This window comes from Mya arenaria, chromosome 5, assembly GCF_026914265.1.
Source record: "Mya arenaria isolate MELC-2E11 chromosome 5, ASM2691426v1".
Lineage (NCBI taxonomy): Eukaryota > Metazoa > Mollusca > Bivalvia > Myida > Myidae > Mya > Mya arenaria.
The window spans coordinates 38,323,402-38,338,298 of record NC_069126.1 but is presented as its reverse complement, the minus strand read 5'-3'; the positions used below and the strand labels follow the sequence as shown (position 1 = coordinate 38,338,298).

Sequence of the window (14,897 nt, the reverse complement as noted above, 5' to 3'; positions counted from 1 at the left end):
CCCCCAATTCTCGTCTTAAAAATTGCCAGCGTCCTTTCTATGCTATTAGAATTTCATCTGTTTTTTTCCAAGTCCATTTCAGGTCGAAAATATCGGACCGGGGAAGAACGCGGTAATAGTAAGTATCTGTACTGCGTCACCGAAGAGAACAACTAACATAGGTAAAATCACGCAAGTTAACACACGCAGAAATATATTGAATGTTTACTTTAAAATGATTTATTGAGAAATAAATTGAAAAAAAACCACGAGTGTTTACTTTTTTATAAAACTCACAAAAACTCGATGTGAGTGCACTTTAACTGGATTGAGTTATAACGGCAACAGAAATCGGGAAAGGAGGTAAATATCAATTAATCGTTGTTTATGATTTTAATGTTTCAATATTTTACAAAACATTTTGTTGTATGTTACTGTTTTAAAAAATTGATAAATGAATGTGCATAACACAAAGTAGCATTATTGTCACTATCAAATCTTTTCAAATGTGCGAAGGTGTGAAAAACACCCGCTGTCTGTTATTAGAAAAACATCAATAGAACAAACTATTGTGATGGTAATACCTTATGGTTGTTTGTTCGCACTTTACCCGATGTGCCTTCCGCTGGCAAGGCTAATAACTGACACTTAATTATTCCGACATGCTTTAATCCGCACAGCGACAAGCCTTATCAAAACAATCATCAGTTTTGACAATACACAGTTTTGTTGCGATTGCAACTGTTGACTGTCATTCAGAAGGCATGTCGAGACTATTGCAACTGTTGCAACGGTTGACTGTCAGTCGGGACTATTACGGCGTTTGTATAAGTCTTATAATATGCGTAAATGTTCTCAAAATGTCAAGACATATATCATTGTTGTGTACGCTAAATTACCAAAATACGACAATAATTATCGAAATACACAAGACAGTTACCAAAATATGCCTTATATACAATTTTTTGTTTGTTTTTTACTTCAATATATATGTTATAAATACTTGACCAACCTCAATTTTTCGGCTCCGATCTTATATATTAAGGGTTTTTACCCGTTTTCTCAACTATTTTTTTGCCTGCGTCCTATCTATGCTAGCGTCCTATACATGATATAATACAGTATACGAGATAGGCCGACATAGCTCATTAGCAGATGTAAACGCATCTGGCCGACCCTATACACTACTGGATGTATACGAATCTCCCGCATATTTCAATAGGGTCATTTCAATACTTCAATCTTTCTTTTTGTAAACAATATCCGATGTTTATAAAGCTGAAGCTTAAACTTTTGTGTATTGATTTTCCCTCGAAAATGTTGTCTGCTAAAACTTGAAGGTTATTATTTATACAGCGATGATAATAGAGCCAAGTTGCCAATCCTAAAAATTTATGCATGGGGTTCAGGGGGCCGCTTAAGGCCCCCGATGGGTCTAGGGCAAAGCCCTGGTGGGGGGATAAGGGGGGCGAAGCCCCCCAAAGCTTTCCGTATTTCATGGATTCTAATACCCTTTTTTGCCTTAGAATAGTGTTCATGGAGTACACCTTTCGGTTTGGTAGATATAATTATGTTCAACACGAGACATCCACAATCAGAACAATTATCAGGAAACTTAGCAGTGAAGTTTAACACCTTTGTCTTTAAACAAAGTTAAATTTACTTTTTTTACCTGAAGTCACAGTGTACCTGACATTTTGGTTCAGTTGTCCACTTCCCATAAAACTCAACTGGCTATGATCAAATGCCTGTGTATGAACAGTCTACACTGTGGGATGTTTGATTTATAATAGTGAACAACATATCGATTATCATGCTTGCAAATGTTTATTGTAAAAGTGTTAATTATTCAATTTTAAGTATCATATAAAGAGTATTTATTCCATTTTCTGCACATTTGACGAGAATATATTGTTATTAATTATTATATATATTATTCCACGTAATATCCAAACGGGACTTAAATGCTTTGGCAGCGTAGCCGTTGTGGACATGGTGGACTTTGACGTATTCTGGTCCCTAAGCCAGATTTTTTCCCCTCATGGTGTTACATGAGTCCAGTAGCACAAAAACTTGATTGTCCCATGGCAGTTCAAGTCTCTCAAACAGGCTTTCAAATTCTATGAAAATTGATTCAGAATCAGCCCTAGTGATTTTTAAGGAGGCCAAATGTCTCAACACTATTTCTTTCTCTATAGCAGAAAAATAGCTGCAACAGTTTTCTCATTGTGTTTGTTGAGTTGTCTTAGTTGAAACAAAACCAAGATCAATTAACCCCCACATGTTCATCATTGAAATGGCTAGCCACTCCGTAAGTCATCTTGTATGATGCTGTACACCTTTGAAGTTTTTATTCGCTTTTGTATCTTTGGCAAGTGTCTTAAGTAAGGCACACTACTGTGGTGCAAGGGAGCATGTTCAGCAATAAATCCAAGTATCATGGCCTCTGGATTGAATTGTCAGTCATTGACAGGAACAACTGGATGCACTGGCTGAGGTGTCTGTTCATCCCTGACTTTTGTAACCATCAACATACCTGGAAATACAAATTACAACTATAGAATTTAAATCTCACTCAAACTGGGTCCTCAAGACGTTTTGTTGAACTGTCTCAATAGAAAATAAAATGACTGCCTCTACGTAATATGTATTACTACTACAAAATATGTATTCATTTTTTTTTAAATTTGAACCAAACCAATTTTCATTTGAACCTCCCATTATGGTCAACAGCCACTTCTTATTGAGAACAATGCTTCAAACATTATGAGAATAATAAAGAAACGGTTTACAGCGTAAACTTCAATCAGCCAAATAAAATTTGTAAAATAAAAATCGATTATTATGACACAATCCGAATCAGGATGTCAGAAATAATGCTACATGCGCAAAATTCATTCTCAGTTTGATCACTTTCTATTAACTTAAAAAGAAACGTTTCGTGAATTTCTCTTGAAAATAAATGGCAAATATACCCTTAAAATAGACGAATCAATGTTTTTAGAAGTTGGTGGTGGTCGTTTTTTTTCCAATTTTCCAATACCCGTTTATTCGTCTTCGTCGTCTGTCATATCCGGATACGACCATCCGGATACTGTCTTCTAGTCCCATCGGTGATTTCGGTAATCACCGGATGCTATCTTAACCAATCATATAGCTTGATTGCCAAGACGTAAATAGGTTCGTTAATTTCCGGCTTTACACTTCCGGAAAACTCACCTTTCGTACCCATATTATTCGAACTGAGCTCGATTCGCTCCTGTACCCCTCCCCCCTAGAAAAAAACTCAACGGATTTACATTAATCTCAAAATCGATCCGTGAGGCCTTAAATCCGGAATTCCTGATTAATCCGGAATTTTATCATCCCTGTTATACCTATATATACAGGTGTGAGATCCCACTATGACATAATAAAAACACGAGGAATAGCAGTACTGTACAGTATGGAAATTCCCCCAAAACATTGATGTGTAAATCATTGAATATATTACGTCAGTTTAATTTACCATTAAAATCAATAAAGATTATAATTATTTGTAGATAATATTTTGTGTTACAAAGTTAACAATAGAAACAATAAGTAGATGAGAAAATGATGAGTAAATTTTCTGCTGAAAAGAAAAGAATTTGAATGATGAAAATAAGGATAGATTAGAGGCTTTACAGAATGAATTAAGTACATTAAGAACAGAGAAAATAAGAGGACATATTATCCGATCAAGAGCAGAATTTATTGATAATGGTGAAAAGCCAACAGGTTTTTTTTGTCGGCTTGAAAAGAATTACTCTATTAGTAAATGCATTCCTTTTATTGAGAAGGAAGATGGTTGTTTTGTATATGAGCAAAATGATATTTTAAAAGAAACATCCTTGTTTTATGAAAAATTATACTCTAAGAGTACTTCAGAAGTTGACTATAATATTGAAAATGACATGAATGAAAGTTCTGTTCCTAAACTGTCAATTGATCAGGCACAGTCTTTAGAAGGTCTTATAACTTTTGAAGAAGCCTCTTCTTCCTTAAAAAATATGAAAAATGATAAAAGCCCGGGTTCGGATGGATTCACTGCAAAAAAATTTAAGGCTTTTTGGTCTCGTATTGGATATTTTGTAGTTAGAGCTGTAAATTTTGCTTTAGAAAATGGATCAATGTCTATTACACAAAAACAAGGTATCATTACATGTTTTCCAAAAGATAATAAACCAAGGAAGTTTCTTAAAAACCTTAGACCTATTACCTTGCTCAATACAGTTTATAAAATTGCATCTGGTTCCATTGCAAACAGATTAAAGACTGTATTAGATTTTTTAGTTGCAAAAGACCAAACTGGTTTTATAAAAGGAAGACACATTGGTGAAAATACTAGGCTACTATACGACTTGATGAAATTCACTGAGGATAATAATATACCTGGTCTGTTAATGATGATAGATTTTGAGAAAGCGTTCGATACTTTGTCTTTTAGTTTTATTAAAAAAACTTTTTCTTTCTTTAATTTTGGACCAATGTTTATACAGTGGATGCTCAGCCTCCGGCTTAATTCCAATAATGTCCTTCATCCTGCACTAAAGCTTGGATGAGGGGACATTTTCAACACCCTATTTTTCAAAAACTTGTTTTAATAAATGTTTATGGATAAGAAGAATCTTATTTTGAACATCTATTAGTTAAGACTAAGAAATAATGAGCCCTTAACAATAAAAAAAAAAAAAAAAAACCTACATTTAAGCAAATGGAGTTTCATATTGATGCACAATCCCTGCATTAGATTTTACGTTAACAATGTATTAGACAATGAGGTCGTATTCTAAGTCAGTTAGATGACCTGAAGTAATTAGCTTAATAATAAATTAAGAAGGGCTCATTATCTGCAATCACTCCGCCCATTCTTAATAATGTCTTTCATGATTTTTTCATGTTTTCTGTTACTTGTATACCTTATATCCGGTTAAATACAGCCATCACATATTTTTTCTGTCCTAAATACACATGAGGTATATTAATATAACATTGGTCTATTTATATTGGTCAGAAAATATATCACGACTCTAACATTAATGACACAATGCTGTTGGTCCAGGACAGGTCACGCGGTGACACCACATTTTTCCATATTTATATTATACCAAAGTGGCGTCTATATTCGGATTTCGATGAATATTTTAATAAATAAAAGCACAGCTCTTCGCAAAAGCTGCGCTTTTTGCTTGAAATAGCGAAGCTTTTGCGAAGCTTTGTGCGGTATTGGCCAAAAAGCACAGCTCTTCGCAAAAGCTGCGCTTTTTGCTTGAAATAGCTAAGCTTTTGTGAAGCTTTGTGCGGTATTGGCCAAAAAGCACAGCTCTTCGCAAAAGCTGCGCTTTTTGCTTGAAATAGCTAAGCTTTTGCGAAGCTTTGTGCGGTATTGGCCAAAAAGCGCAGCTCTTCACAAAACTTGAAAAGCTGCGCTTTTTGCTTGAAATAGCGAAGCTTTGTGCGGTATTGGCCAAAAAGCGCAGCTCTTTGCAAAAGCTGAGCTTTTTCAGGCCAATACCGCATAAAGCTTCGCGAAAGCTCGGTTATTTCAAGCAAAAAGCGCAGCTTTTGCAAATAGCTGCACTTTTTGAGCCAATACTGCAGAAAGCTTCGCAAAAGCTGCGCTTTTTGTGGCAAAAAAACGCAGCTCTTCTCAAAAGCTCCTTTTTTTCCCTCCAACCCTCTAATACTATAGGGGATAAAAAGCCTCAGACTGGTGTAACAAAAAACTTTTAATAAAATATATATCATATATACATCAATGCCAAGTTTATCACTAGTTACCACATGATATGAATAAATATCCCATTGATACCTGTGTATAAACTTCCCCAATAAAGAATAAAAACAAAACATTATGACCTTTTATTGTATTAAAATGTGAAATTGTTGAATATCAATTTTTTTTCACTGATACTATAGTCTCTATTAAACCACATGGAAGCATATTCTAAATGTTTGAAATAAATATTTATACTTTATATTGTTTATTTTTGTTTAGGTCTTTTAATTATTTACGCCATTAGTTGGTGTAGAGGCATACCTTTCAGTATGATACCTAAATTGTAAACTATTTTTTTAAACTGTCAACTACATAGTAAAATCACTTTTTCCATACTCTGCCTTATGTTGCCCTTTTGTTAAATTTAGAGGTTCCTAACAGCTCTGTTTATTACACAGTGTGAACTACCAGATTGTTAATTAATACTTTACATAATTGATCAATCCAATTTTCAATATCTGGTAGGCCATCTGGCAGATGGCAGTTTTATTACCCCTTGGAAAACAACACTGATTCTTATCAGATGTACATTTAATGGAAAAACATTCTGCAAATTTTGATAGATATTCTGGTAAAAACAAAAAATCAATGAGTTTTAAAACTATATCTTATAAATTTCATTGTATTTTTATGAGCTGGATATCATTTTGAAATATAAGTCCAACATGTTTAAGAAAATAGTCACTGAGGTTATTAAGTAATTGATAAACAACTAAAATAAGGATAAGATCAGAATATTATAAGAACTCAACAGTATTGCATGTCATCTTTTACAAAACATCAAATGATTGGATTGTCATTCCAAATCATAGTCCATGTTCATCTGATCTTATGATAGATATATCATAAATTGAAAATCATTAATTTATCCCTTTAATTATCAATGGTTGTTATTTGTGTAAATTCATTAATTCCTTTAAAAACATCCAACCCTGCTGAAATCCCAACAAAATGGCCGCCCCTATTTCAAATTTGTTTCTGAGATTCTGATTGGTTGTTTTACAAATATGGCTTATCATGAGAATGGCTTATGAACAAAGCATTAAGATCTATGATGATAACATGTATAGAAATTAAAGTAATATGAATTCTGTGAATATTCAGTTGAATGCAATTAATAACTGCTTATTAAGTGTATTATTTTGCATAATATTATAAAATTATGATTTATTGCATTGACTTATTAAATATATCCTTTTTTTATTTTATTTTATATCATTAATTGATAATTCATTTATTTATCCAGTCATTTAAAAGTAACTAATTAAGTAAATTAATTAATCAATTTATTAATTATTTATTTATTCATTCCTTCATTCAAATCTTTATTCATTCGTTCGTTCGTTCGTTCGTTCGTTCGTTCGTTCGTTCGTTCGTTCGTTCATTCATTCATTCATTCATTTCACTAATCAATCAACCAGCCAATCAATCAATCCACCAGTTAATCAATCAATACATCAGTAAATCAATCAAACATTCACATTCATTCATCATTCATTCATTTATGCAATCAATCAATCATTCAATCAATCAATCAATCAATCAATCAATCAATCAATCAATCAATCAATCATTCATTCGTCCATGTATTATTTTATTTTTGGATTCAACCCTTTTTTTCCATATTTCATTCATTCATCAAGAGATTGAATACTTCATTCAATCAGGAAAAGAATGTATGAATTTGATGAATGATTGAATCTTTTTTTTATGTTATTGTAGATTTACACATGGATAAACTAAAACAATTAAATTACTGCTGATAAAATAAATTCTTAACTTGAACATGAATTATTATAATCGAGATGAAAAAATTCTTCAGCTAAGAAAAAGCACTTATTATTTATATAATACACTTAAAACGCAAAAAAGTGCACCTACAAAGCAAAAGATCAAAAAAATAAGCTTCGTCTCTTCTTTTAAAGCTTTGTCTTTGGTTGAAAAGCTTTCTTTTCCAATAAATATTGGCCATTTTAAATTTCAAAAAGAAGAAGCTTTTTATGCAAAAGACGAAGCTTTTATGTTAAAGACGAAGCTTTTGTGTGAGGAAAATATGGCTTAAACAAAAAGACGAAGCTATTTTTCAAAAAGACGAAGGTTTAGCGAAGCTTTTTTACTAAAAGCGAACCTTTCATGAAAAAAACGCAGCTTTTGCGAAGCTTTTGAAAAAAGCGAAGAAAAAGCACAGCTTTTGAAAAAAACGCAGCTTTGGAAAAAAAGCGCAGCCACTAAAGCTGCGCTTTTTATGAAGCTTCGTTTTTATTTGACACGGGTATGTATTGATTTTGAATAAGAGTGTCACTTTAAAATGCATTGTCGTTATATTAAAGAAATTTATATGAACATTTGAGAATTTTTCATCTTGACATTTCCTACATGATAATGCCCTGGCATGTTCTCTATCTTGTAATTTATGTTGACATTACCTGATACATTAATCATATCCTCAGTTTTATTTATGTACTGTACTTGCTTCCTTGTATCTATTTTCACTACAAAGTGTAAATACATGTAATACACAAAACTAGAATATGCACATCGTTTTACTTTGTATGTGGGTGCCTATTTGTGTATCATTTAAATATATATAAATTGACCATGGATGAATCCATACTTTGAAATACATTAAAATCTCAATATAATGTTCTATGATGTTCCTGTGTCCTGCTGTTACTTTCAAAATGCTCAAAGTGAGCTATTGTGATCATTATATCCAGTTTCTATTATACGTAGCAGTGGTCGAAATTAACACAAGCCCGCAAGCCCTGCACTGGTAAAATGTCTTCAGGGCTTGCTCAAATTCTGAATTTTATATAGCAGGGCTTGTTCAAAAATTTGATGCCAAACTTTAGTTTATGAATTTGGGCTTGTTCATCCAAAAGTCTAATTTCAATGATTGACGTAGTATATATTGTCATCAACAATATATATAGCGATTAGGCTATAGCATACCATGTCAAGTGACTCCTTTGTAAGCTCCGACAAGTATGCAGAAGCAGAAGATAAAATTATCCAAAGTTAATTTCAATAAAAGAACTTATTGATAAATAACAAATATAATTTTTCACAATGGAAAAACTGTCTTTTTTTAATTTCAAATTTAGGTTTATTAACAAAGAGTGCATTAATTTGTTTTATGAAAAATAACAAAATTCAGGGTTTCCTTTTTCTCCATAACAAATAACTCATTTTATACTAGTTTAATGATTTATTAATACTATTATATTAACCTGGTTATTTCTTTGCAATTTATCAATTTCTAAATTAAATGAAATGCAAAACTGTTATAAAAAGCAACAAATGAGTTACAAATGATCATAGCCATACTGAATATACTTTTGCGACACTTTCATTTGAGCCATATCAGGCTGCCAGTGTATGGCTTATCAGTTCATATCAGTACCCCTACTTCATAGGAGATTATTGGTTATTACTGGAATTTTGACCCTCGTGTATTACAAACCTATTTTCTAAGTATTTCTTTTGGTTTAATCAATAAGTCATCAATGTAAAGTTTTTAGAGAATTAAATTTCTAATCCAGTCATATAAATTTTATTTTGTTATCTAAATTATTTCCGCATGATATTCATAAACAAACAGAAAAATATGTCAAATTTGATGAAAATTAACTTAAAGTACACTTTTATTTATCAAACATAACACAAAATATTATATAAATAGCATATTTTTATAATTCATTTAATGCAACCTGAATTGAAACAAACATGGACAGAATTAAAAAATAATTCACAACAAAGAAACATGGTATATTATATATGAACCAGAAGAAAAAAAAGTTGTACAACAGTCACAGAGCGTATTACTTTCGATAATTAAACAAACCACAATGAACAAATAAAGTTATTATTCAACTACTAAATGAGGCCTACATATTGTTGTTTACAAAATTATATCGTTTATTGCATGTCCAGGTATTGTCATAATTGGGTTTGATTTTAAAAATCCTCATTTCTCGTATCCTTGTGTGCGTGAAGCCGAGGTCCGAATTTGCCATCTCGACGTCATACTCAAACTCATTTTAATTGAAGCCAGAATGTTCCGATTCGTCGGACAATCACTGAAATATAAATGACATTATTCAGCAATGTTGTTTTAAACTGAAGTAAACAACGGCAGAAATTAGTTCTACATTGCATTCTTGTGTATTCGAAAACACATGTTTCAACAGCTGATCAATGTTAAAATGGGTCATGTCAAAGTTTAACAATAGGGATAGTCATTATTTTATAACACATTTGTACTTACTTTCAATTTGTAGAAGCAGATGTGCATTTTTATGACCGGATTAGCGAAACAGAAGTGACACATATGTCCCGTATAATGATTTATGACCTTTGTTTATACAAGCAAGATGATTTTTTGTCTATCCAACATGGCCGACATTTTGACACGATTCCGAACCATGACCTGTGACGTCAGGCGCGTGATCAATAAAATATAGTTGTATTATTGGTAGTTAATTATAACGTGCAGTATTGTGTAAATTTCCACGAGGAAAACGAGACAGGAATGCCCACAAACCTGCGCAGTCAACGTTTTATGCATCTTTTGATCTAAGTAAAATTGCGTAACTATGAGGTAAAGGGTTAACAAGGTATTGCCAAATTTGGGCTCTGTGACCTCGTTTTCGAACCCAGATGACCCATATTTGAACTTGAGCTAGAAATCATTAAACCAATCTTTCTGACTAATTTCCAGGATATTTGGGCTGAAAGTGTTACCTCTCGAGTGTTAACTAGGTTTTTCCATATTTGGGCTCTGTGACCTAGTTTTTGACCCCAAATAACCCATATTCAAACTTGTCTGAGTTATTAGTGAGACAAACATCCTGACCAAGTTTCATGACAATTGAGGCAAAAATGTGACCCCTAAAGTGTAAACAAACTAAGTGTGGATGGACGACAGACGACAGATGATGGACATTCATTGATCCTCATAGCTCACCCTCAGCCTAAAGCTAGGGTGAGCTAAAAAAGGATCATAATTTGTTTTAAGGATAATATGGAGTTATGGACTCATATTGTGTGATGGCTGTATTGTGTGATGGCTGCGAACAGCTGTGTGAAGTAGGAAGTTGACTGAATTAACGTTATTGGAGATGTGAGCGAAAACTCTAAGCTGCCCTAAAACTTTCTCAGTTGATCAACGGCCATAATTTGCAGGGCTTCTAAAAACCGGCAATTTGCCGGTCTGGACCAATTTTGACCAAGCCAGACCGATTTCAGTTTCAAAAAGTGTAAAAAGAATCGGTCCGAAATTTTCAATTTTTTTTTATAATTTCGGTCCAAAACGACTAATCCAGTAAAAGATGTAGAAATTGTCATACACAAACATTCATGGGTCATTTACACATTCAAAACTACAATAGGTCATAAAAGTGTCTTGGTTACCATGAGACCGATGCGACCTGCTGCTTTTTCCGCTATGCTGATCACTCTATAGCCTATCTGTTAATTAGCAGACGCTTGCAGTCGGTCCAATCACGTGTTTTGGTATAAGCAGAAGACACAATTAAACAAACTAGCTCTATGTGTTAATTATTTGCTTGCAGCTTTCCTGATTAAGTGTTAAAATCGGTCCATATTTTCACATGGCAATATGCTATGTCGTCGTCGATCATCACATGATATCCGTTTGTTGATTACAAAACGGTTAAATTTAAATTGTTATAAAGAACCATTGCTGGTTAAAAACGACTTGAAAGATAAATGCATGTTATTGTCAATCTGCGAAAGCATTAAAATACCAAATTAATTAACATAATAATATATAGGATATCAACAGCGATACGCTTGATTAACTACATAGTCTGACAGCTGAGTCCGCCGCTTACGTCATATTTATTCGCAGTAATGTAAAAATCGTTGTCGATATCACACTTTAAGCTTGTTGCCCCGATTATAAATCTAGATATATATATATACTATTATTCAAGATTATCAGTTGAATGTTGACCCACTAAAGAAGCATTAAGCAAATAAATCATCATACTGTTTCGTTTTTTGTCGTCTGACCGCCTCCCGACAGCCACAGTTAATTATGATCACAGTCTTTCTTGTTAACAACGCCGCAGAACTCGATGAGAATCTCATTTGAATTAAACTTGTATCAATGACTATCCGAATCGGCTATGCTGGCTCTAGAGCCCTCTTACAAATCGCAAAAAATATTGACAGAAATGATGTCGCGAAAATGTATGACATTTCTACAAAATCAGACTATTGAACAAGTCTTTCTTTTTTTGAGGGGGGGGGGGGGGGGGGGGGGTTTGTCGCCGGGTCCAGACGGATTGAGGTTCCAAAGTTTTAGAAGCACTGATAATTTGTATTTAGTTTAATATGGAGTAATGCAACCAAATTGTGTAATGGCCTTGAACAACTGTGAGATGAGTATTGAAGTTATTAGAGAAAATCCCAACTTGCCCTAAAACTTTATCAACTACAATGTGCCCTAAAAGTTTCTTAAGTTCCTAAGTCAATTAGGGGCTATTATTTGTATGGAGTTATGCAACGTAATGATGGAATGGTCTAGAACTGTTTGAAGTATGAATTGAATTAAATGAAGGGTATTGGAATTTTAAGTGAAAATCCTAACTTGCCCTAAAACTTTAACCGCACACAATTTGCCTAAAACTTTAACCTAAGTTCATAAGTCAATCAGGGGCTATAATTTGTATCTAGGATGATATGGAGTTATGCAACCTAATTGTGTGATGGTCTTGAACAGCTGTTTGAAGTAAAAATTGAAATTAAAGTTATCAGTGAAAATTCCAACTTGCCCTAAAACTTAAATAGGAAGAGTATTATAGCCCTCCTTACTGTTTGAATGGTCGAGCAAAAAATATAAATCTGGAAAAAGGATGTGCATATTTTTTTCAGATAAGCATGTATCTGAACTTCAACTTACAAACCATATTTTGGGGGAAAATAATTAAAACTGACAGTATGCACTCAGACTCTTTCTCATAAACTAGAGCTATCACTGAAAGTGATTAATATCCCCGAACGCCGCCCTGATATGAAATTGCAGTCAACTATTTGGAAAGCCAACCTATAAATGACAACTTTATTTTATGGACTATCATCAGTTATTCATTATTTGATTATGTTTTTAAAAATTAGAAAAAAGGCTTTAAACAATATCAGTGATGCTAATACTGAGATGTTAATACTGATATATTTGATGTTCTAAAGCATAGAATATACGATTGCCTATGACCATCTATAAATGAGTTAAGTTACTTTTTTTCAAGTTATGCTCTGGACAAGAAAAAAGTAACAAAGGGCAATAACTCTGTAATTGGCTGAAATAGAATTGCAGTTCCTGTACACTGCACTTCCTCTCATTATGATCTATCACTGTTATCACTGTATGAAGTTTTATAAAATTCCATCCAATAGTTTTCAAGTAATGCTCTGGACAAGAAAAAGTAACAAAGGGCAGTAACTCTGTAATTAGCTGAAATAGAATCGCGGTTCCTGTACACTGCACTTCCTCTATCACTGTATGAAGCTTTATTAAATTCCATCCAATAGTTTTCAAGCTATGCTCCGGACAAGAAAAAATAACAAAGGGCAGTAACTCTGTAATTAGCTAAAATAGAGTTATGATTCTTGTGCACTGCACTTCCTCTCATTGTGCTTTACCATTGTATGAAGTTTCAATAAATTCCATCTAGTAGTTTGCAAGTTAATGTCTGGAAAAAAATTGACAGCAAAAAAATAAATAAAGGGCAATAACTCAGTGATTAGCTAAAGTAAAGTAATGGTTCTTGAACACTGCACTTCCTCTCATTGAGCTTTACCATTGTATGAAGTTCCAATGAATTCCATCCAATACTTTTCAAGTTTTACTCCAGACTAAAAAAAAAAAAGTAACAAAGGGCAATAACTCAGTAATAAGCAAGAATAGAGTTATGGTTATTGTACACTGCACTTCCTCTCATTATGCTCTAACATTGTATGAAGTTTAATCCAATTCCACCCAGTAGTTTTTAAGTTATGCTCCGGACAAGGTAAATTGCAACGGACCGACCGACAAACTGACAGACCGACCGACCACAGGGTGACTCCAATATACCCCCTTCGCACTTTGTTTGTCGGGGGTATAAATATGATTTGAAATATGACAGCATATAAAATTGTTGCAGTTCAACTACAGCCCTGTAAATACAATACTTCAACATCTAATAACTTGTAAATACAATACTCTCAATAGTGCTTAGCGCGGATTTACCTAACTTCATGTAGCAAACTTTATTAAACCAATTCCATGAAATCATACTTTTCCTTAGAATGGCATTCTTGGTGAAGTATCTGTAGTTTCCAAAGCGATTGTCTGGTCTTATATGTTCCACCCCTTGAACCTCAGGGCTTCTTGTGCCTTGGCATACTGGGCCCTACAATATCATCATTAAATCAAATCACTTTTGTGAGTATACTCATGTAATCGTAAAACAAACTAAATAGTTATTATGTAATCAAAAACTGACGTCTCCCCCTCTACACATCGTCTTAATATGGTAAACTTTTGTTATTTCCAATCCTTCAAGAGGTTCAAAAGAAATGGAGCAGACATGAAAAGTAGTCAAATGACAATTGACCTCTGAGTGTGCCTTTGACCTTGAACTGTAATGTTGTAACATTAGCTATGCATGTCTACTCAATAGGGTTAACATTTCAAAATGCTTCAAGCAGTTCAAGGAATATTGAGCAGACACAGTGTAGTCATGTGACCTTTGACCATTAAGTGTGACCTTGACCTTGAACAAAGCTGGAGCTAATTGCAACATGCTTTCTGCACATTGTCTCTAATATGGTAAACATCTGACATAAGATATATTATCATTGACCTTTGACCTCTAAGTATAGCCTTGACCTTGAACTGACCTGGTTGTTACAAGTGCTCTGCACATTGTCTTAATATGGTCAACATTTGTGGAGAGTTACTTCCAAATCCTTCAAGTGGTTCAAAAGATATTGAGCGAACACGAAATGTAGTCATACAACCATTGATCTCAAAAGTGTGACCTTGACCTTGATCTGAGCAGGTTGTAACATGTTCTCTGCACATCGTCTCAATATGGTGAACATTTGT

General features: G+C 33.5%; 1 protein-coding gene across 1 annotated transcript in view; it reads right to left on the bottom strand.

The window, feature by feature from the left end:
• The window catches only part of LOC128234618 (zinc transporter 9-like), a 308,991-nt gene that overhangs the window by 231,110 nt on the left and 62,984 nt on the right, over nt 1-14,897 (bottom strand). The window contains exon 5 of the mRNA XM_052948969.1: nt 14,085-14,199. Coding sequence (XP_052804929.1) covers nt 14,085-14,199 — 115 coding nt within the window. The remainder of the gene's footprint in view (nt 1-14,084; nt 14,200-14,897) is intronic.